Raw genomic sequence first — 22,819 nt, forward strand, 5'->3', positions numbered from 1 at the left:
CCTATCCGCCAGCATCCTGGCCTTGATGCCTTGCTTGCCCTCTCACTCTCTGTGGTGTCTTCTGACCTCTTTCCTCAGGAGATTGAATATATACAGCTGCTGCTCAGACAGCAATGCTAAATAGATCTTCAGGTATTCCTGTGCCTCCCACTGTCTCTGTTGGGTTTTGAGTACCTGCAGCAGCAGGTCCTGGGACTGTCCTTACTGTTTGTCAGCCTCTTTCTGCAGAGGCCTGACTCTGGAGTCCAGCCAAGGAGGGTTTATGAACCCTCATCAAAACATGCCTTTACGTATTGATGCTCCATTGTCTCTCCACCTTCACGGTCTCTACTTATTTCCTCTCTTACTACCCTTATGTCAGGGTCACTTCATGAACCGGCTTTCTCATCATCCCTGTGTGGGGCCAACATCCCAACATGACAACACTGGATTAGTTTTGATTAAAGACAAATTTAAAGATAAATTTGATTAAAACAAATTTATTTAACTACAAAGAGAGAGATTTTAAGTGAGTACAAGTATAAGGCATTAAAGTCAGAAGTGGTTACAAGAGCAATAAAGACCAATTATTTTCCAGTAGCTAAACTAAACAAACTAGACTTGGTTCAAGATACAATTCTTACCACGTGTTTTCAGCAGCAGGGCTGACCAAATTGTCTGGTCAGAATCCCCCCCAAACTCCAAAAGTTGGTTCCTTTGTCTTCTCAGGTGAAGGTGGGTGAGAGAGAGAGAGAGAATACCTGGGGTGGTTTTTCCCCTCCCTTTTATAGTCCAGTAATCCTTTGAAATGCATTTTCCTGAGGGTTAACCCCTATAAAGTTCCTTCTATCTGTGAGAATGGAGATGTGGGAGGTTCCAAGTTTTTGTTTGTGAAAATGCAAATTGATCTGTGCCTGCCCCTCTTCGCTGCCAAAGAATGCCCAGTTGACTGGTGGTTGCAAATCAACTTTGGTACATGACTAGAGGTGTCAGCTTGTCCTTTGTCTTTGAGAAACTGGGTTTCCCACTCCCCAGACTTGTCTGATGAACACATTTCAATCATAACTTCAGTTTATGTTAATAACTTTACATATAATGTTGCTGCATACATTTCACCATGATATTATTTACCACCAGCAAGTTAATAGTTTCCAAATGATACCTCACAAGTTGTATTTTGTACAAAGATTATTACAATAGTGTGTATGTTGTGAATACAGGGGTACATTCTGTCATGCCCCACTGTTCCTTGCAAGATAATAGGCAGGGCCGGCTCCAGACCCCAGCGCGCCAAGCGCGCGCTTGGGGCGGTGTCCCGCGGGAGGGCGGCAGGCGGCTGCAGTGGACCTCCCGCAGGCATGCCTGCAGAATGTCCGCTGGTTCCGCGGCTCCGGTGGACCTCCCGCAGACGTGCCTGCGGAGGGTCCGCTGGTCCCGCGGCTTCGGTGGAACATCCGCAGGCACGTCTCCGGGAGGTCCACCGGAGCCGCGGGACCGGCGACCGCCAGAGCGCCCCCCCGCAGCGTGCCGCCCTGCTTGGGGCGGCGGAAATCCTAGCGCTGCCCCTGATAATAGGTAAATAGTTTCTGAGAAAGGGGCTGGGTTCCTAATGCCCTGAGTATCTCAGAGGCCCAAGCTAAGTGCCCTGGCCTCTAATGAAAAGCAGAGCAAATCCCTTTTGGTTTTCAGGTACTTCTTACGCCTGGACCCTCTACCTCTTCAGAGGGTCCAGGCAGCAGAAGCTCTTCAGCAGTTTCCCTGGTAAGCAGCCCCTGCTCTGTGGGACTAGGGAGCTCTCGTTTTAACTTCCTCTGAATGCCACCCTACACCAGGCTTCAATTCTCCCTTTTAAGGAGCCAACCCTCTCCAGGTGAAATAAGTCTCACAGGTGTGCCAGGGAAAATATCATGTCCTGCCAACTTGAATACATCTAACTTATCAAAATAATTTTAATCTATAGTTTCCCTGTTCTGACTTGTGTTCCTTCTCTCTCATTGATAATATTAATTGCATTAAGCATCTGGTCACACTTAACCTTTTCATTGAAGACTGAAATAAAAGAGGCATTAAATATCTCAGAGTTCTGGAGGTCATCTCTTATTACTGTCCTTCCCTGGTAAGTATTGGACCCACATTTTCCTTTGTCTTTTTCTTGCTCCTAATATATTTATAGATCCTCTTCCTATTGCCTTTTATATCCCTTGCTAAGTGTAACTGATTTGTGCCTTGGCCTTTTTTAGAGTTGCTTCCCAGGGATCTTACCTACCAGTTCTGGAGTTTGTTCAATTTTTTTTAAAGTTCATTGTCCTTATTCTGCTGCTCCCATTCCTTCCTTTTCTTAGAATCATGAAACCTAAAATTTCATGATCACTTTCACCCTAATTGCCTTCCACCTTCAGATTCACAACAAATTCCTCCCTGTTCGTCATAATCAAATCTAAAATGGCTGCTCCCTGCTCACTTCCTCTGTCTTTGGAAACAAGAAGTTGTCCACAGTATATTCCAAGAACTTAATAGAGATTTTGTGTTTTGCTGTATTCTTTACTGCCAGGCCTTGTGTTTTGGCTATTTCCATTATTTTTTTCTGTAATACCTGAAGGGAGTAGACGTCTCACACCATCCACACATTCCGCTGAGTTCTTTACAGAATAAAAATGTATAAGTACTTACTTCAGTTTCTGCAGTTTGCAGTTTGAGCGTTTCAGTCCATCACATAACAGCCTAGCTCCTGAGCCTCCCAGGTCGTTAATACTCAGGTCCAACTGTGTCAGGGTCTGCTTGGCACTGAGAAGAGAGGAGAGATCCCCACAACAAGTGTCTGTAAGATCGCATCCAGTAAGTCTGCAGGATACAGAAAAAGAGGGAAATCCCAGAATTAACTTAATTGGCCCCTTTGTGTGTATGCTTTCTGTTAGTCTTTAACTACATTATCACAGGATCCTGCCTCATTTAGTGCACAGGATGAACAGTGATCACCCAATGAGCAACTACGCAATATTTTGTTTTCTCCTCATTGTTCATCAGTGTGTTGCCCTGTGCCTTATTTAGGGCACACTACCCAAACCCCACACAGAAGACAGAATTATTAATTTCCTATGTTTTTCTATGGCATTTATGACTGTAGCATCTGAGTGCTTCACACACATGGATAAATTCATTCTCCCAACACTTCCGAAGTGAGGGGCTATTCTTCTGTCCTAAGTGCAGGACTCTTGCACTTGTCCTTCTTGAATCTCATCAGCTTACTTTTGGCCCAATCCTCCAGAGAAGTGTTTAAATGCCTTAACAATGAGACCGTGCTTTCTCTTCCAGCAGTCCCCTGCCTCATTCACTATATATCTTCCGACTTCTCCAACAATGGGTTCAGCAACTCTGGGGTCCCACACAGGGACCTCAGTATTATATACTTTGATTTCATGGTTCATTGGCCAGGGCTAATCTCTGATTTTCTATTGGATGCTTGACCAGTCAGTGCTCAAACAGAATGTCAAGTGTGGATCTCCAGTATGTGATGTTGATGTAAAACTAACCTCTCAGAAGCTTTTCTTAGTCAGGGGGATTTTATATTTCATGCATTTCACAAATTGTATTTAATTATTAGCCCAGATTCTCAGTTGAAATTTCCCCCTTTAAGGAATTTCTGGTTAGGTGCTTATCTCTTTCAATATTCCTTTCTCCTTCACTTCTACCACTTCTGTAGTACAATAACAATTTAGAACAAAAACAACATTATTTGGTTATATCTAATACCTTTCATTTCATGTCTTCCAAGACTTATAGTAGAACATGAGGCATGACATAGGAAGAACAGGACAGATTATTCATGTACGGAGAGATGTACCTATCTGATTCCTAGGATAGATAAATGTAAAGCTTCTAATTCAGGGTGAATGGCATATTAAAGGAAGAAAATACATTATCTGCAGTATGTTGGATTCATATGGGAGAGAAATGTGCAGTTTATAATTTGGGATGAAAATATGTGACGTGGACTTCTTTGGGGAATCAAGAGATTTGATCCATGTCTAGACATTCCAGTCTTCCTCCGTATTGGCTATACCTACCAATTTTGTGTCATCTGCAAATTTTATTAGCACACTCTCACTTTTTGTGCCAAGGTCAGTAATTAAAATGTTAAATAAGATTGGTCCCAAGGAACACAGACAAGGTCAGCTCCCAGACTGCTGCACTGGGCAGCACAGTATGGGGAGGAAGTGAGCAATCCTCAGTTGTGAAAGAACAGGTTAAGGACTATTTAGAAAAGCTGCACATTCACAAGTTCAAGGAGACAGATCTAATGCATCCAAGGATGCGGAGAGAGTTGGCTGATGTGATTGCAGATCCATTGGCCATTATCTTTGAAAAATTATGACGATCGGGGGAGGCCCCAGATGATTGGAGTAAAACAAATATAATGCCCATCTTTTAAAAAGTGAAGGAGAATCTGGGGAACTACAGACCAGTAAGTCTCACCTCAGTTGGAAAAATCATGGAGCAGGTCCTCAGGGAATCCACTGTAAAACACTTAGGCTTTGGCTACACTTGCATTTCAAAGCGCTGCCGCGGCAGCGCTGCCGCGGCAGCGCTTTGAAGCGCTAAGTGTAATCAAAGCACCAGCGCTGGGAGAAAACTCTCCCAGCGCTGTCCGTACTCCACTTCCCTGTGGGGAATAACGGACAGCGCTGGGAGCGCGGCTCCCAGCGCTGGGGCTTTGACTACACTGGCGCTTTGTAGCGCCGCAATTTGCAGCGCTGCAGAGGGTGTGTTTTCACACCCTGCTGCAGCGCTGCAAATTTGTAAGTGTAGCCAAGCCCTTAGAGGAGAGGAAGGTGATCAAGAACAGTCAACATGGATTCACCAAGGGATAGTCAGGCCTGACCAACCAAATTGCTTTCTGTGATGAGATAACTGGCTCTGTGGATATGGGAAAAGTGGTGGACTTCATATACCTTGACTTTAGCAAAGGTTTTGATACGGTCTCCCACAGTATTCTTGCCAGCAAGTTACAGAAATATGGATTGGATGAATAGACTATAAGGTGGATAGAAATCTGGCTAAATTGTCAGGTTCGGTGGGTAGTGATCAATGGCTCAATTTCTAGTTGGCAGACAGTATCAAGAGGCATGCCCCTGGGGTCGGTCCTGGGGCTGGTTTTGTTCAACATTGTCATTAATGATCTGGATGATGGACTAGATTGAACACTCAGCAAGTTCGCAGATGACACTAAGAAGGGGGCAGAGGTAGATACTAAGACACTAAGAAGGGGGTAGATACACTGGAGGGTAGGGATGGGATCCAGAGTGACCTTGACAAATTAGAAGACTGGGCCAAAATAAATCTGATGAGGTTCAACAAGGACAATTGCAGAGTCCTTCACTTAGGAAGGAAGAATCCCATGCACTGCTACAGGCTGGGGACCGACTCGCTAAACAGCAGTTCTGCAGAAAAGAACCCGGAGATTACAGTGGACAAGAAGTTGGATAGAAGTCAACAGTGAGCCCTTGATGTCAAAAAGGCTAATGGCATATTGGGTTGTATTAGTAGGAGCACTGCCAGCAGATCTAGGGAAGCGATTATTCCCCTCTATCTGGCACTGGTGATGCCACATCTGGAGTATTGCATCCAATTTTGGGCCCCCCACTACAGAAAGGATGTTAACAAATTGGAGATAGTCCAGTGGAGGGCAATGAAAATGATTAGGGGGGTGGGGCACATGACTTATGAGGAGAGGCTGTGGGAACTGGGCTTATTTACTCTGCAGAAAAGAAGAGTGAGGGGTGTTTTGATAGCATGTAGAACTGTATCAAATTCCTTACTGAAATCCGGGTAGATTAGATCTACTGCATTTCCTTTGTCTAAAAAATCAGTTATCTTCTCAAACAAGATCAGGTTTGCCTGGAGGGGATGGCATGTTGGGTCTGCTTACAATGACATATGGTCCATTGGCAACTGCCAGTAGCAAAAATCCTCAACTGCTGGACATGAATACTAGATAGAGAAGGCTCTGAGTTGGCACAGATAATTCTTTCTCAGGTCTGGCAGGTCTTGCTCACATGCTCAGGGTCTAACTGATTGTCAGTTTGGAAGGAATTTTTCCCCAGGTCAGATTGGCTGAGTCGCTGGGGGTTTTCACCTTCCTCTGCAGTATGGGGCACAGATCACTTGCAAGTTTAAACTAGTGCAAATGGTGGATTCTCTGTAACTTGAAGTCTTAAACCATGATTTGAGGACTTCAGTGACTCAGGGGGTAACAAGGTGACTCAGTCCTGGGTGCCCCAAGAACCATCACAGTGGTACAGAGAGAGAGAGAGAAAAATCACCCCTTGCTCCCCTATTCTCACCTTTGAATGAGGGAGAAATGAGATCAAACTAGGATACATAAATGGTAAACAAATAGACACATATGGGGCTTAGACATCACGGTGACAGGCACCTTTGAAATATCTAAGATTAAAGTACCTAAAATCTTCTCTCCAACCTCCTGAGTCTTTCCTGAGCTTAAACCACCACCAGCCACACTGCTTAGCTCTGTCTCTCCTCCTCACTTCTTGCTCTGGGAACTGAGATAAATGTTGTTGATTTGCTAGGCTTCCATATGAGCCAAACCCACATGTATTCCAGAAAATACTGAGCTGGTGAAACTTGACTTCAATGGAGCTATGATCATTTACACCAGCTGCGAATCTGTCCCATTGACTGGATAGTTAAACAAATTCCTGAGCAGCCATGGTGAAGAGTTGCCCAGATGCAGCATTTCTGGGATAACAGCAGTAAAAAGGGGATTTTTTATGAAGGAAGGAACAATTTCTTACTTTAGTGTCTTTAAATTACAGTTTGAAGCCCTCAATGCTTCACAGAACAGATAAATAGATGAATGATGTGCTTCATCCTGATGTTGTGCCCTGAAAAGAGAAAATAGACATTTTCTATGTTGTCCTTTGGAGACAAATTTTAATTCTATTTCCTGAATACTAAAATAGGCTCTTATATGACATGATCATGCACTGTGTAGGAGTTATTCTGCCGTTTCAATTCATTACATTCATACCTATATCCTCTAAACCAAAAATTTATCCAGTACATTAAGATGTACTTTAAATACACAGAGTCAAATAGAATAGGTTCTGCTAAGTGTAACCTATTCTTTTTTTGAACTTGTAGTACTCTGAGCATTCATGTGCAGTTCTAAAAATGTACACCAATGGGAATGTCTCCAGTGGTTTTATGCTTTTCACAGAATCATAGAAGATTAGAGTTGGAAGAGACCTCAGGAGGTCATCTAGTCCAACCCCCTGCTCAAAGCAGGTCCAACCCCAACTAAATTTTCCCAGTCAGGGCTCTGCCAACCCAGGCCTTAAAAACCTCTAATGATGGAGGTTCCACTAGGTAACCAATTCCAGTGCTTCACCACCCTCCTAGTGAAATAGAGTTTCCTAATATCCAGCCTAGACCTCCCCCAGTGCAACTTGAGACCATTGCTCCTTGTTCTGTCATCTTCTGCCACTGAGAAAAACCTAGCTCCACCCTCTTTGGAACTCTCCTTCAGGTGGTTGACAGCTGCTATCAAATCTCTTTTGCAGACTAAATAAGCCCAGTTCCCTCAGCCTCTCCTCATAAGTCATGTGCCCCATCTTCCTAATAATTTTTGTGGCCCTCCGCTGGACTCTCTCTAATTTGTCCACATCCCTTCTGTAGTGGGAGGCCCAAAACTGGACACAAAACTCCAGATAAAACAACAGGGAGTCCTGTGGCACCTTAAAGACTAACAAATTTATTTTGGCATAAGCTTTCATGGGCTGGAACCCACTTCCTCAGATGCATGAAGTGGAAACTTCAGTTTGGCAGATATATATACACATGCAAAGATGGGTCTCTATTCAGACCCAGTCTGATAGTGTCAAGCTGGCATACGAATTCCAGCTCTGCAGTTTCATGCTGAAGTCTGTTTCTGAAGTTTTTTTGCTGAAGTATGGCAACTTTCAAGTCTGTTACTAGTGCCCAGGGAGATTGAAGCACTGTCCTAAATGCAGGACTCTGCACTTGTCCTTGTTCAACCTCATCAGATTTCTTTTAGTCCAATCCTCCAATTTGTCTAGGTTACTCTGGACCCTATCCTTACCCTTTAGTGTATCTACCTCTCCCCCCACATTAATATCGTCCGCGAACTTGTTGAGGGTGCAATCTATCCCATCATCCAGATCATTAATGAAGATATTGAACAAAACTGTCCCAGGACTGACCCCCTGGGACCCTCCGCTTGACAAGGGCAGCTCTATGTTTTTTGTCACCCCAAGCATGGCAGTCAGGCAGCCTTCAGCAGCATGCCTGCAGGAGGTCTGCCAGTCCCGCACTTTCAGTGTACTCACTGCCAAATTGCCGCCGAAGCCAAGGACATCCCGCAGGCATGCCACCGAAGGCAGCCTGACTGCTGCCCTCAGAGCGACCGGCAGGCCACCCCCTGCAGCTTGCCGCCCCAGGCACACGCTTGATGCACTGCTGCCTGGAGCCACCCCTGCCGCTTGATATTGGCTGCTAACTAGACATCAAGCCATTGATCACTACCCATTGAGTTCAATGATCTAGCCAGCTTTTTGTCCATCTAATAGTTCATTCATCCAGTGCCTACTTTTTTAACTTTCTGGAAAGAATACTTTTGTGTTGGGTCAATGATTTTTAAAATCAGTTCCAGAGATACAATAGGAATGCTTGTGTTTATCTAACTGAGAGTTTACTTTAATTTACCCACTAAAGTAAAAAAACAAAAAGAGGAGTATTTGCTTACAATTTTAAGTATGCTGAGTATCACTCAGCGATGTGTGATTGGTGTTACACTTTGTGAAATGACATTCTCATAACTAAGCAGAAATGGTGGCTTAGTAGATCCTGACACCAAAAAGCATGAGAGGCAAGTTAATTTTAAGGCAGTATCTGTATAAGAATTAGTGCTGGATTATCACCATCATGGCACATCCCAAGTGGACATAGCCGCCTTGCAGATCGAGTAGCACCCAGATCAGTTTCTACTTAGGACCTTACAATGGTCTGACTGAATTCTCAATCTATGTACATGACACGCATCCTTATTGCACCACCAAGTTTTTGTCACCCATGTGTGCAACGGGTTCAGTTGCTAGGATACCCTCCCCCCCCGGGACTGCCACTTGATGTCCTGAAATACCACTGAGCTTGCCTTTCTCCCCTCATGGGCACCCCTCAACTCTGTCTCGCTGAGCCAGGCCCACATGCCTCCTCCAGCACTGCCACAGAGATAGGGTCACAGCCCTCTGCAGCATAATACCGACGCTGAGATCAGCTCAGCTCTGGGAAGGCTCAGCTAAAGGGACTTGCCTCAGCACCCAAATGCACAGCCCCAGTGGAACGTGAACCCAAATAAATCCATCTTCCTCTGTAAAAAGTTTTATACAGTGTAAGCTCATATTGTTTGCCCTCTTTCTCGGGGTAAAAAGAGAGAGGTACTGCTGCTCTTTCCCATCCCCCGTAACAATTATTTACACTGGGTTTATTAGTAAACAAGAAATATTTTTTTAGTATAAAAAGTGGGATTTAAATGGTCATAAGAAATAGTAAACAGAACAAAGCAGGTTACTAAGAAAAATAAACTAGAACATGCAAGCTAAGCTTAATACACTAAAGAAATTTGTGACATGTAATATCCTACCCTAACAGTTGTTAGAATAATCACTTTCACAGCCTAGACTTACTTCCAGTTTGGGCTCAGCCCTTTCCCCCTTTTCAGTTTTAGTTGTTTCCAATAGACATCTTGGGTGGGAAGCAGGGGTGTCCCTATTGTTTTGCTTCCCACCTTTACACAGGTTTTGCAAAAGGTGGGAACCCTTTGTGTTGTTTAAACTTTCTCTCTGCTTTTGTGGAAAAAAACCTAGCACCCAAGATGACAAAGGGCTTGGCTACACTTACAAATTTGCAGCGCTGCAGCAGGGTGTGAAAACACACCCTCTGCAGCGCTGCAAATTGCGGCGCTACAAAGCGCCAGTGTAGTCAAAGCCCCAGCGCTGGGAGCCGCGCTCCCAGCGCTGTCCGTTATTCCCCACAGGGAAGTGGAGTACGGACAGCGCTGGGAGAGTTTTCTCCCAGCGCTGGTGCTTTGATTACACTTAGCGCTTCAAAGCGCTGCCGTGGCAGCGCTGCCGTGGCAGCGCTTTGAAATGCAAGTGTAGCCAAAGCCACAGTCTCATGCTTTCACAGGGCCGCTCCTGAGAGACTTACAGGAAAAACAAGTTAATTTACAGTTTATTGTTTTCTTACCAATGGGCCATTAAGATCCTGAAGTACTGTTAAGGGCCCTCAGTTAGCACAGCAAGGGGGGAGGGATAGCTCAGTGGTTTGAGCATGGGCCTGCTAAATGCAGAGCTGTAAGCTCAATCCCCCACTTAGGGATATGGGGCAAAAATCTGTCTGAGGATTGACCCTGCTTTGAGTAGGGGGTTAGACTAGATGACTTCCTGAGGTCCCTGCACCAACCCTGATATTCTATAACACAGGTTTATACTCCACAGTCCTAACTTGATCTAAAAAGATGATACATTCATACAGATGGGAAAATCATAGTCAGTAGACCATAACTTTTCAAATGATATTACATGAGGTATTTCACATAAAGCATTGTCCAGTTATGCCATATTCATATTAATAAGCACATTTTCATAAAGTATATGGAATGCCCCATCACAATGTGAGCACCAACCATGTAGCAGCATTCCTTGGAAAACATGCTTTGTAATTCATGAATCTTTCATCCTAATAATGTGTTGATGCCAAGAAAGTTATTGAAACCAAACCAGGGCTGATGGAAGCGGTTGCTACATTCAGCTATGGATATCCTCATTGCTGAATTTGTCCTGCCACTTAATATGGAGCAAACAACAAAGACAACAGGAATAAAAAAATGTCAATCCACCCCTCTTCAGCCTTCCTCAGCAAACCAACACCGGTCTACAAAAGAATGTCATGAGTCTCAAGAATAAATTGCATTTTTTGCCAAAGCAGTGCCAAAGGATTAACATTAAAACAATTCCTAAAATAATTGTTATGGTATATTAAAATGAGATTGTAACTTAATTTACTTCTAGTTAAGCACCAACCTGGGTAGACTGAACATTCCCATAGAGAAGACAGCGCATGCTTTGGCAAGGTTAGACTTAGAAAGTTAAGGGATTCAATTTGAAAGTGAAAAGTATATTTATTAATTTGCCTGTCTAAAGACCATTGCTTGAAGTGAGTTTATGTTTTTATTAAAAAATTGCTATGTTAAATAAATAATTTCTTATATGGTGTATTTTAAATACCTGAAATAAATCCTTTCTTTAGTTTCATAGGACTTAATTAAGACCGCTAATGCCCACTCAGAGTATTCAGGTTACCTATTGTGACAAAGCCAGGCTGGAAGGCTGCAAGAGGGTTCTAGAAAGCAGATACATTGTCCCCCAGGGCCGTCCCTAAGGGTTTGTGGGGCCCACGTCAACCCCTACCTCCCCACGCCTACTCCACCCCTTCCCCCAAGTTCCCAATGTGCACACACATACATTCTCCTGGGGTTGGGACTTCTGCAGTGCACAGGGTTCTAGGGGACTAGGGGCCTCTGCCCTGCAGGGAGGCAGATTTAAGAGCTTTAGTGCCATGTGGGGGACATCAGGGCAGAAACCTCGAGCTACCCCGCAGGGCAGGTTGTGTGTGTCTTGCAGCTCCTGAATTTCTGAAGATTATTTTATGCAGCTTGGAGGGTCGGTAAGTTTGGCCACTCCTGGTGTATAGAGTGAGGTCTTTTCTGAAAGCTAATGACACACTGGTGATTAATATCACTGTAGAATGTGCGTGTTAACACTACATAAGGAGTTATGGACACCCATTGATATAGGGCTTTATTTTTTGCCAGGACAGGTGGAAATATCACAGCGATCTACCTGGATCCTGTGTAAATTAAGCACTGTAGCATCAGAAATAATGGAAACCCTCCAACCCTCTATCCTAACCCTGAGCCTCTCCAACACTTTTTGTTTAAAAAAAAAAAAAAAAAAAATCTTACAACAATGTGACTATTGGGCCCTGAATCAGGTCACCACTAGCACTGATACCCATTACCACTAATCCCTGAACTAATGGACTGTGTGAGCACTGCTTGAGTATACAGAAAGCTAGATCTCCACGGGATGTACAACCTAGGATGTGTTAGACCTGGGGATGAATGGAAGACTCTTTCAAGCTCATTAGGGTCACAACAAGTATCTTGTGATGCCCTTTCATTTGACAAATGCATCCGCAATGTTCCAACATTGTATTATTGACATACTTTAGGACATACTGGATCAATATTTGGTAGAACACCTGGATAACTCACTTATTTTTTCAGAGAACACCAAACAACACACCATGCACGTCCGTTCCATCCTGAAGAGGCTGTGTTAACATGGCGTCTATGCTATACTAGAAAACTGTGCCTTGGATCAGTCCTCCATAGAATGCTTAAGGTTCATCCTACATCCCACTACTATCAAAATGGATCTGCACAAGGTAAAGTGAGGCCTCAAGTGGAACGTTCCTTGGTGCTGCTGTCAACTACAACATTTCCTGGGGTTTGCAAACTTCTATTGGCTGTTCATCCTGAGGTTCTTGGAGCAGATCACCCCTTTCACTGCCCTGTGCTAGAAAAATACCAGATTCCTCTGGTTTCCCAAGGCCCAACAGGCCTTTAAGCAAATAAAGCTCATGTTTATCACCACTCCCACATTGGTCCACACTGACACCACGCAAGCCTTCTTCATCAAAGTGGATGCTTCCAAATGGCAACTGAAGTGCTGGTATCACAAAAGCACAATCCTCAACAATTGCAAAATCCATGTGTCTTTTACTCCAGGAAACTCTCACCCACCGAGCAAAATTACATTTTATACAAAGAATTCATGGCAATTAAGATCACCTTTGAAGACTGGCATCGCTGTCTATAAGGGGGCCTGACACTCCATCCAGGCATACACCATCATAAGAAACTAGAATATCTGCATAGGTCCAAAGTCCTCAATCAATGACAATTTAGATAGGCCTCATTCTTTTTGTGCTTTTATTTCTCTTATCATCCAGGAACCAAAAATAGCATGGCCAATGCTCCGTCCCAGAAGGGATAATATTATGCTGACCAGAAGGACGTGAATCCTAAAACCTCCTGCATCCTCAAACCTCGTAACTTTCTGGGCATGGCTTCTCGACAAGACCTGCTCACCCTCATGGGCTACTCCATGGTACTGCACAATAAACCCTTCAGACTCCTGCAATCCCTCGAGACTCCATCCAACCAATTGTCCTGGATTTTGTAATAGAATTACCTGAGTTCAATTGGTTCATGACCATTCTGAAAGTAGTGGACCACCTCACAAAGGTGGCACTCTTCATCACCTGCACTGACCGAACCTCCTCCCAGGAAACTGCCTAAATCTGGGTGGATCAAATCATCCACCTCCATGTCCTCCTGGAACACATCATCCATGACCACATGTGTAACTTCTCTCTCGCTTCTAGCGGAAAGCTTTCTGGATTTTGGGCATCTGCTTTTGTCTCTCTGTCACCTACCACTCCCAGACACAAGATCAAATGGAAAGAACTAGTTAGATTCTGGAACAGTATCTTCAATGCTACATAAAATTCCACCAGAACGACTGGCTCTTGCTGCTAACTCAGGCAGAGTTCATGTACAATTATGCAGAACATACTTCTATGGGAAAAAGGCCCTTTCTTCTTGGACTATGGGTTCCACCTAAGCTATCCACAGCTTCCCACAACTCAGCAGCCCTGCAGTGGATACAACAGCTATGCCAAACCCTGAAGATCCCTGAAGATGACCTGAAGATCCCCTGAAGAATGCCAAGAACAACTAAAAACATTATGCTGACCATCAATGACTGGAAGAGCCCCTTCATTCAGTAGGCCAGAGGTTACGGCTCTCGACAAAATACCCATACATGAACAGGCCTTCTTGTAATTGGACTACCAGTTCCTTGGCCCCAACAAGTTCCCTGGCAAATAAACCCAGTCATCTTTCAATACAGCTTAACCAGTTCCCTCTGAATACACCTGGTTTTCCATATACTTCTGGGAACTGATGCAGGATGTTCACACCACTAACCTAGTAAACACCTTCCACAAAAAACACCCTGGAAATCCCAGACCACTACTGCCTAGGGTGTGGCACAATAGGGGAGAGGGTGATAAGAGGGACCATGGTTCCTAAACACTAGCCTGTGGTTCCCAAGCAGTGTTCAGACCATGGCCTCCACCCAGCAGATCACCAGATTCAATGAAGGGAGCTAGAGAAGCTCTAGCTCACTAAGGATTCTGCCCATGAACCTTTTAATTGAGGGAGACATCAGGTCCCACCGATTGGCTCAGATACACCACTTAAGCCAGGAGGCACAGCAAGTTGTCTGAGCAACCAGGGTGGTTCCCTGGCTGGCTGCCTCTTTGGACCACGCCCACACACTTGACCTCTGTTCTCCTTCCTTTTCCTGCCTCCCAGCCTGTTCCTGGCTCCTGCCTGCTTTATCCCAGAACCTCCTCCACTCCCTGCTCCTGCTTTCCTGACTCACTCCAAGTCCCTGCTGCTCCACCCTATCCTTTATTCTGGCTCTGACTTTGAGACTTGGTTTGTCCCCTGACTCCAGCTCTGAGACCTGGCTCCTAACTCCAATCACTAGGCCTGACCGCTCACACCCTGGTCCTTACACAGGCCCTCGTGTAGACCAGCCACTGTAGGAGGTGTTGCTAAGATTGTCGGACATGTTTATAACTTTGCCAAGTTTTAACCATTTGGGCTAAAATTTTCCATGCCTGGAAAATTTTCCATCGGGCTAAATATTGTGACAGTTTCTGCTAAAATGGTTCAGCTATTGTGACAGTTTCTGCTAAAATGGTTCATTTCTGAAAATTAGGTTGTTCTACCCATGTTAAAAAAGAAATAACCTTGCAACCTTTCCCCTCAGAAGTTCTAGCTCCCCCATGTTTTGAAGCAGAGACTTGAAATTTGGCAAGGGTCCGGGGTTGTCTTTGTGTCAGGGCTGTGACTTTTGCTTTTCCCATTAAAATCCACTCAAATATGGCCAAGTTATAAGTCTTTGAATAAACTCCATTTGCACAAGCTCTGTAGAGACATGTTAGAGCTCTGTACCTAAATTGTTGTTGCTGCTGTTTATAATCTTGTCAGTCACCCATGGTTCTCATCACACCCCCATTTCTGCATCACAGTAGCTGCCCTCCTCCCCTTCCTTTCCCTCCACTGGCCTCATTTCCCCTTGTTTTCCCCTCACCGCTCTACAGTTCCCACCTGCACTACCTACTCCATCCCAATCTCCTCTCTCCTCCACCAGTCCAAATAAATATAGGTCCCATATCCATAGCTGCCTCCTGACCTCTGATGATATTTGCCCTAATCTGGGCCCTCCCTCGATCCTCACCCTCTCTGCCTCCATCTCTCACCCCCCCCCACACACACATCACCTTGACCCCTTTGCTGCCATCCTTCCTAACCTCATGCCCACCCCTCTGCTTTCCCACCCTTACCTCCTGTTCTCTTGGTGTCGCCGGAAAACCCACTCCATCTCTAAAAAGATCTCAGCCAACCACAACCTTTTCATATCTCATTCCTTCCAGCTCCACACTCTAGCACTCCATAGGGTTTTGCACTGGAGTGTAAGTGTGATGAAGTTGGGGTACATATTGCTTTTAGTAGCTATTGAAGATGGAGGTAAAAGCAAAATGGAGCACTGCAGCATTACAATGTTTAGGCAACATGAAGATAGAAAGGAGTGCACAAGTCTTTCCCCTTAACTTCTTATTTCCATGCTTTTAAGGTTTGGGGGTGGATGGGGCCTGGTCCTTCCTAGTCCTAAATGTCTGTCACTAAATTGAGTCACTTTTACGGTGAATCATTTGGCCATTTGTGAACTATGAAAACCAAGCGGCGGCGGGCGGGGGGGTGGGGTGGAATCAATGTTTAAAACAAATGTTTAAAAAATTATGTAGATACTTTTAGAGCTCAGATAACACTCACCAATATGGGCACTTGCATGCTCCTGGGAAATCTTCTTTCAGGTCTTCCATTAGAAACACACAGTTCTCTAGCCAAAGTGACTCAAGTTTACAACAATTCTTTATACAGAATTGAAGAACAATTTGATCCATTTTGGTAAAGGTATGATTAATTAATTTTAGCTCAGTGAAATGATTCATTGCACTCTGCACAAATTCGGTTTCTTGAATTTCATACAAACAGTGAAAATACTCAAAATAGGAAATTGTTATTTCCTCATCAGAGGACAACTTATCATAGTTTAACAATGACGAAAAGAGTTGTTCTTTAACCCATGTTAGTAAATTATTTTTAATTTTGGGTGAAATTTTGCAGCTAAGATTTTTCTCTATCTCCTCCATTCTCTTTTTATTTAAGAGGCCAAATAGGAATCGTACTGTTAACATTAAATTATTCCTAGATTTTTCACACTTTTCAAACAATTTTTCCACAGGTTGTATAGCAGTTTCTGCATGTTCCACTGTTTCTTCTTTCTCCAACACATAAAACAAAGCTGCAAAAAACTCTTGAAAACTCAAGTGAATGAAGCTGTAAACACACTCACAGTCAATACCTTTTTGAAACATGTTCTCATTCAGAAAGAGGGAATCAGGTTTATCTAAGCCATGTTTCTTGACATCTTCTTCCTCAAACAGTATATTCTTCCTCCAGATTCCATCTGCAGCCAAGGAGCAAAGTCCATTTAAGTTACCTTGTATCTGTTTCTCTGAATTGCTGCTGTGACCCTTTAATAAGCTGAAGAGATAGTTCATGTACACTCCAGTGATTGTAGTGGAAGTTCGTGCAAGATCTTCACCTGCTTCCATCTGCTGTTTCAGAACTGTGCAGATGATCCAACACACAAGAGGAACAAAGCACATGGTGAAGAGCATTTCATTGTCTTTTACAAAGTCAAAGGCTTTTCTTGCTTGTTCTTCATTCCCGAAGAACTTGTAGAAATATTCTTTTCTCTCATTTTGAGAAAATCCCAAGATCTCAGCATAACATTCATCTTTCAAACATTGCCCGAGTTTCTGCAGGGCAATTGGTCTTGTAGTAATTATTAAGTGAGATTTGAGATGCACTTCTTTCCTAAATAAACTGCTCAGTATGATTTCCACTGGCTGCTTCTCACAGGGATCAGCGCACAGATTACTTGTTGGTTGATTAAAGGAAAATCTCAGTTCATCAAAACCATCAATTATGAACAGGAGTTTTTCTGGAGTCATCAGAATCTCTTTAGTTGGTGCATTTTGATCAGGACAATTCTTTAAAATCAAATCTTCAACACTTCCCTGCTCTCTCACAAAGTTAATTTCTCTACAATTTATGTAGAAAACATAATCAAACCTGCTCTGATACAGTTCTTCATTTGCCCAGTCCAACATGATTTTTTTTGCTGTCAGGGTTTTTCCAATCCCTGCAGCTCCCTGCAGCACGACAATTTGTGGTGACTGTCCCTTTACATCAGATTCAAAAAAATCACCTATGGTGATAGGAGTAGCGTGCTCAGTCATGATTTCTGCATGTCTCCGTCCCAAGGCCATTATTTCATGTTCCCTCTGCGTTTTGTGACGATGTTCTTTTACAATGATCAGCTTTGTGTATCTGCTGTTTAGCTTCACATTCTCACCAAGACGAGCATTCATGTCTTTTATTGCGCTGTATTTGTTTTTTATATGTTCTCTATACTTCACCCTGTAAGCTGAGTTAGTGAGATGAGGCATTAGATATTATTGTAATGTTACAATAAAGCTATTTAAACAGCAATATTGGTACTGTAAGTTTATATGGCACCTTTCATCATAAAGTATCCCCACATAAATTAACTATGGGCCCAGTCCTTACTCACATCAGTGGTCCCATTGAAATCAATGATGTGAGAGAAATGTGTAGGCTCAGACCTTCTGTACATACATATTAGAATCACTTCATCAGTTAGTGAAATGCAGCCACCTCTATGGTGAAACCTGTCAGGTGTCTAACAGTGCACAATGACACTCTGTAACAAAGTAGGGCATGAAGTGATGGACAATGACAGGTATAACTGAAAAAAGAATGGGAATTTAGGTGCAAAGAATACAACTAAAGTATAACCTAAAATTTGTCCAGAGGTTTAAAAAAGTGTCATAGCACCTTCAGTGACCACAAATGTTGACCTCCAGTTATTTCGGCTAATTTAAAATATGGCATCCCTCGCAAGATAGTGTCTTCCAACATCATGCTGCTGCACTGGTTCATTTCTGCCTCTGAGACAAGAGCTCCACCTACTCGCCAGCACCATGTTCTGCAACACCTGATTCTTTCCTTGAGATCTCCCCATTCATTTCCTCCTCTCCCATCCAGCACCTGTGTGATTTGATGAGACTACACTCTGAGGTGTTACTTATTATTTCTACTTGTAAACCAAATGTCTGGCTGATCTAGCCTAAAGCTAATAATCACTGGTAATTACGCAATGCAATTCTTTATTGGACTGTCACATACCATTTGCTGATCTTTCAGATGTTTGCAGGGGGCCCAAAGCTGAAAAAGAAATTTCACATGAATGTCAGTGTAACAACAATCACAGTGTGTCACACAGTTCAGGACATTGGTACAAGTCATTCATTCAGGGTTCTCTGCAGTAATGAGCTCCCTAGAAAACCCACGACTGAAGCAGGCAGAGAGAATTTCTTTGGAGACACTAGTTCAGTTACCTGTTCAAAATGGCCATCAGAAGCAATACTCTTTAAAAAAAAAAACCCACTGGAGTAGCCACTTACAGTATGTCTACACAACAAGACAAGCCTGGGCTCAAGTCTACCCCCTCTTGTGTCCACACACCAATTGTGCTAACCTAGAGCTCAGATCTAGGGTCCCAGAACCTTACAGGGTTGGGGGGTCTGAGCCCATGTTAAGCTGGAATCTAGGATCTAAGTCCTATTGCTTTCCTGTGTGCATGTAGCCCTGGCTTGACTTGGTGGCAGAGGATCCTGGTGGCAGAGGAGCAGCGCTGCAGGCAGCCAGCCCAGCAGCTGGGAACACCATTCCTGCCTGGTCGAACACATTCCCTGTTCCTGCTCCTCCGCAGTGGCAGCAGCTCCTGCTCTGGCTCCTCCTCGCTGCTACACAGAGTTTCCCTGAACCTAGGAGCAAAGCTGCCAGGCAGGAGGCAGCTCCCATCCCCTGGGATGTTGGGAGTCATCCCTCTCCTGGCCATGCTGAGCCGGGATCCCTGCTGCTCCCCGTCCCTCCTTCTTGTTCCCTATTCCGCTCTCTGGCCCTTGCCCCAGCGCCTCTGGCACTGCATGGGCAGGGGTGTCTGGGCTGCAGGCACAGTCAGGGGAGTGAGTGGGAATCAACCCCCAAAATTCCCCGACAGCCTCCTTCAGTGGTGGCAGCTCCAGCTCCTCCTTGCTGCATGGCACCTGCTTGTTCCCGGTGTGCTCTTTGGCCCTTGCTCTTGGGCCCCAGGGGCTCGGTATGCAGGAGTGCCCAGACTGCCTTCACTGTCAGGGTGGCAAGTGGGAACCAGCCACAAACCTTCCCCGCAGCCTCCTTGTAACAGCACCTTGTAACTCACCTCTCATAAATGCCCTTTCTGGTAAGGTGCATCTTCAGTATTTAAATAGCTCCTGCCCTGGTATCAGGCTGTAGCCCCAGGGCTTCCTTTCTGGCAGCAACAGATACATCCTCTCAGGGCCCTTCTGGATCATATCAGCTTCTGAGGAGTTATTGCTGTACAATTGTAGACCACTTTCCCAGTGGCCTATGGGGGGGACCTAGCCCCACCCACTACTCCAAGTCCCAGCCCAGGAACCCTAAGAATAGCACCCACATGCTGCTCTGTCCCTTTAACTAAGCTGCTTTCAGTTCCCAAGGTCACTTTCCCAGGAAAACCATCGGAACTTCTCTGGCTCCAGGAAGGAATTGCCTGTAGCTAGCTTTGCAGCTCCTTTTTATATGTCTTCCTGGGCCCTGATTGGCTGCTTCCCCTGCAGCCACTCTAACCTGCTTGGAGGATTCCTCGACTACTCCTTTCCTGGGACAAGAGTGGCAGGACACCGAGGCCTCCAGCAGGGGGTCTCTGGGCCTAGTCTACCCCGTCACACTCCTATGGTGGTCTATGGTGGTGCCTTTGGCTCCAGCTCCTTGCTTTTGTGCAGAGCTTTCCCGGAGCAGGGAGCAAAGCTGAGAGGTGGGAGACAGCTCCCAGCTGCCAGGTTGTTCATAGTCATCCCTCCTCTGGCTGTGTTGAGCCAGGAACTCTGCTGGTTACCCTCCCTGCAGGGCAGCCACTTGGCCCCACTCTGGTTTCTGTCCCTTGCTCCCAGGCCCCTACTGCCCTCCCTGGGGCTGCGTGTGCAGAGATGCCTGGGCAGCGTGCACTGTGAGGGCAAAGAGTGGGAGCCAGCTCCAAAACATCCCCAGAGACTCCAGGGATCCTTTATCTCTGCCTCTGGGGTGCAGTCAGGGAAGGGATAAGGGATCCTTGGGAGGTGCTGGAGCACACTGCACCCCCAACCCTTGGGGAAACACTGCTGCCTGGTACGGAGCATTGCAGCCAGCCTAGGGTGGGAGTGTGTTTTTCCTCTGATACTGTCATTTTATGTCTATGAAGGAAAATTTAGGAGGGCCTTAGCACTCTGGTCAAGCTTACAGGCCTAAAGAGTTGAGCGAGCCTGTTTTTGTTTGGAAAGTCCCCAAAGCAGAACAGTGGCTTTGTGTGTATAAAGGGCTTGAGGGAGCAGAATGAAAAAGTCCCCAAGTAGCATAATTTGCAATAACCAGGTTTATGAAATATATAACCACAACAGTTGTGTTAGAAAGGTCGCTGACCACAAAAGAACAGACAGTGAGTAACAGGAAGAGCCTAGTGGGAGAAACGCTTGCTTTTTGCTTCTGGCCTGTATTGATTTTGCAATGTATTCCAAATAAGGTAATTAATACGAAAATATGTGTAATTTGTCTGTGGTTTTAAGCTTTAAAAAGCTTGTGTGTTCCCTGAATTGGGGGTCAGCTACTTAGAGGTATTACCCCCCTGTGCACTGCCGCTTGTAATCAATAAAGATGCCTCAGGCTAATCTGATCCAAAATAAATCGTGTGGTCGATTTTCCACAACATGTCAAACTTCAAAATAGACAAAAATAAAATAACAATAATAATAATAAAAAAAACAGCTTCATTTAACACTCCATTTTAAAAATTAAGAATTGCAAAGTTTAATTTAATAGTTTGACAGCCCTGGAGACTGAAGTCCTAATTATCCTCAGAACAGGAGCACATGGGTATTTTCCTGCCTGTGTGACACAGCCTAGAGATGGAGAGTCCAACTCTCAGATTAGGTGGTAGTTCAGTATAAAGCCTTCACACACTGCAGTCATTCTACTGAGACAACCACCAGAGGAGCTAATTATGCAGTTGATGTACTCGTGTGCTCCTTATGGGCACCTGAATCCCATCAACAGCACCGTCACAGTTAAGAAACAGGGTGGGCATTAGAAGAATTAGTAGGGGAAGCAAAAGCGGATGGGAACCTGGGAGGCAGTGACCATGAGATGGTCAAGTTCAGGATCCTGACACAAGGAGGAAAGGAGAGCAGCAGAATACAGACCCTGGACTTCAGAAAAGCAGACTTTTACTCCCTCAGGGAACTGATGGGCAGGATTCCCTGGGAGAACAACATGAGGGGGAAAGGAGTCCAGGAGAACTGGCTATATTTTAAAGAATCCTTATTGAGGGTGCAGGAAAAAACCAAGTAAGAATAGTAAATATGGCAGGCGACCAGCTTGGCTTAACAGTGAAATCCTTGCTGATCTTAAACGCAAAAAAGAAGCTTAGAAGAAGTGGAAGATTGGACAAATAACCAGGGAGGAGTATAAAAATATTGCTCAGGCATGCAGGAGTGAAATCAGGAAGGCCAAATCACACTTGGAGTTGCAGCTAGTAAGAGATGTTAAGAATAACAAGAAGGGTTTCTTCAGGTACGTTAGCAACAAGAAGAAAGTCAAGGAAAGTGTGGGCCCCTTAGTGAATGAGGGAGGCAACCTAGTGACAGAGGATGTGGAAAAAGCTAATGTACTCAATGATTTTTTTGCCTTTGTCTTCACAAACAAGGACAGCTCCCAGACTGCTGCACTGGGCAGCACAGTATGGGGAGAAGGTGACCAGCCCTCTGTGGAGAAAGAAGTGGCTTGGGACTATTTAGAAAAACTGGACAAGCACAAGTCCACGGGGCAGGATGCACTGCATCCGAGGGTGCTAAAGGAGTTGGCCGATGTGATTGCAGAGCCATTGGCCATTATCTTTGAAAACTCATGGCGATCGGGGGGAGGTCCCGGATGACTGAAAAAAGGCTAATGTAGTGCCCATCTTTAAAAAAGGGAAGGAGGAGGATCCGGGGAACTACAGGCCAGTCAGCCTCACCTCAGTCCCTGGAAAAATCATGGCGCAAGTGCTTGAGGAATCAATTCTGAAGCACTTAAAGGAGAGGAAAGTGATCAGGAACAGTCAGCATGGATACATCAAGGGCAAGTCATGCCTGACAAACCTAATTGCCTTCTATGAGGAGATAACTGGGTCTGTGGGCAAGGGGAAAGCAGTGGATATGTTATTCCTTGACTTTAGCAAAGCTTTTGATATGGTCTCCCATAGTATTCTTGCCGGCAATTAAAGTATGGGCTGGATGAATGGACTATAAGGTGGATAGAAAGCTGGCTAGATTGTCGGATTCAACGGTAGTGATCAATGGCTCCATGTCTAGTTGG

At 44.7% G+C, this 22,819-nt stretch overlaps 1 protein-coding gene across 1 annotated transcript in view; it reads right to left on the minus strand.

Moving 5' to 3' along the window:
* The window catches only part of LOC123368705 (NACHT, LRR and PYD domains-containing protein 12-like), a 104,474-nt gene that overhangs the window by 48,982 nt on the left and 32,673 nt on the right, over window positions 1-22,819 (minus strand). The window contains exons 3-6 of the mRNA XM_045013749.1: window positions 18,557-18,595; window positions 16,052-17,774; window positions 6,792-6,881; window positions 2,650-2,820 (exon numbers count right to left, since the gene is read on the minus strand). Of these exons, the coding sequence (XP_044869684.1) occupies window positions 2,650-2,820; window positions 6,792-6,881; window positions 16,052-17,774; window positions 18,557-18,595 (2,023 nt within the window). The remainder of the gene's footprint in view (window positions 1-2,649; window positions 2,821-6,791; window positions 6,882-16,051; window positions 17,775-18,556; window positions 18,596-22,819) is intronic.

The sequence above is a fragment of the Mauremys mutica genome, chromosome 4 (genome assembly GCF_020497125.1).
Source record: "Mauremys mutica isolate MM-2020 ecotype Southern chromosome 4, ASM2049712v1, whole genome shotgun sequence".
NCBI lineage: Eukaryota > Metazoa > Chordata > Testudines > Geoemydidae > Mauremys > Mauremys mutica.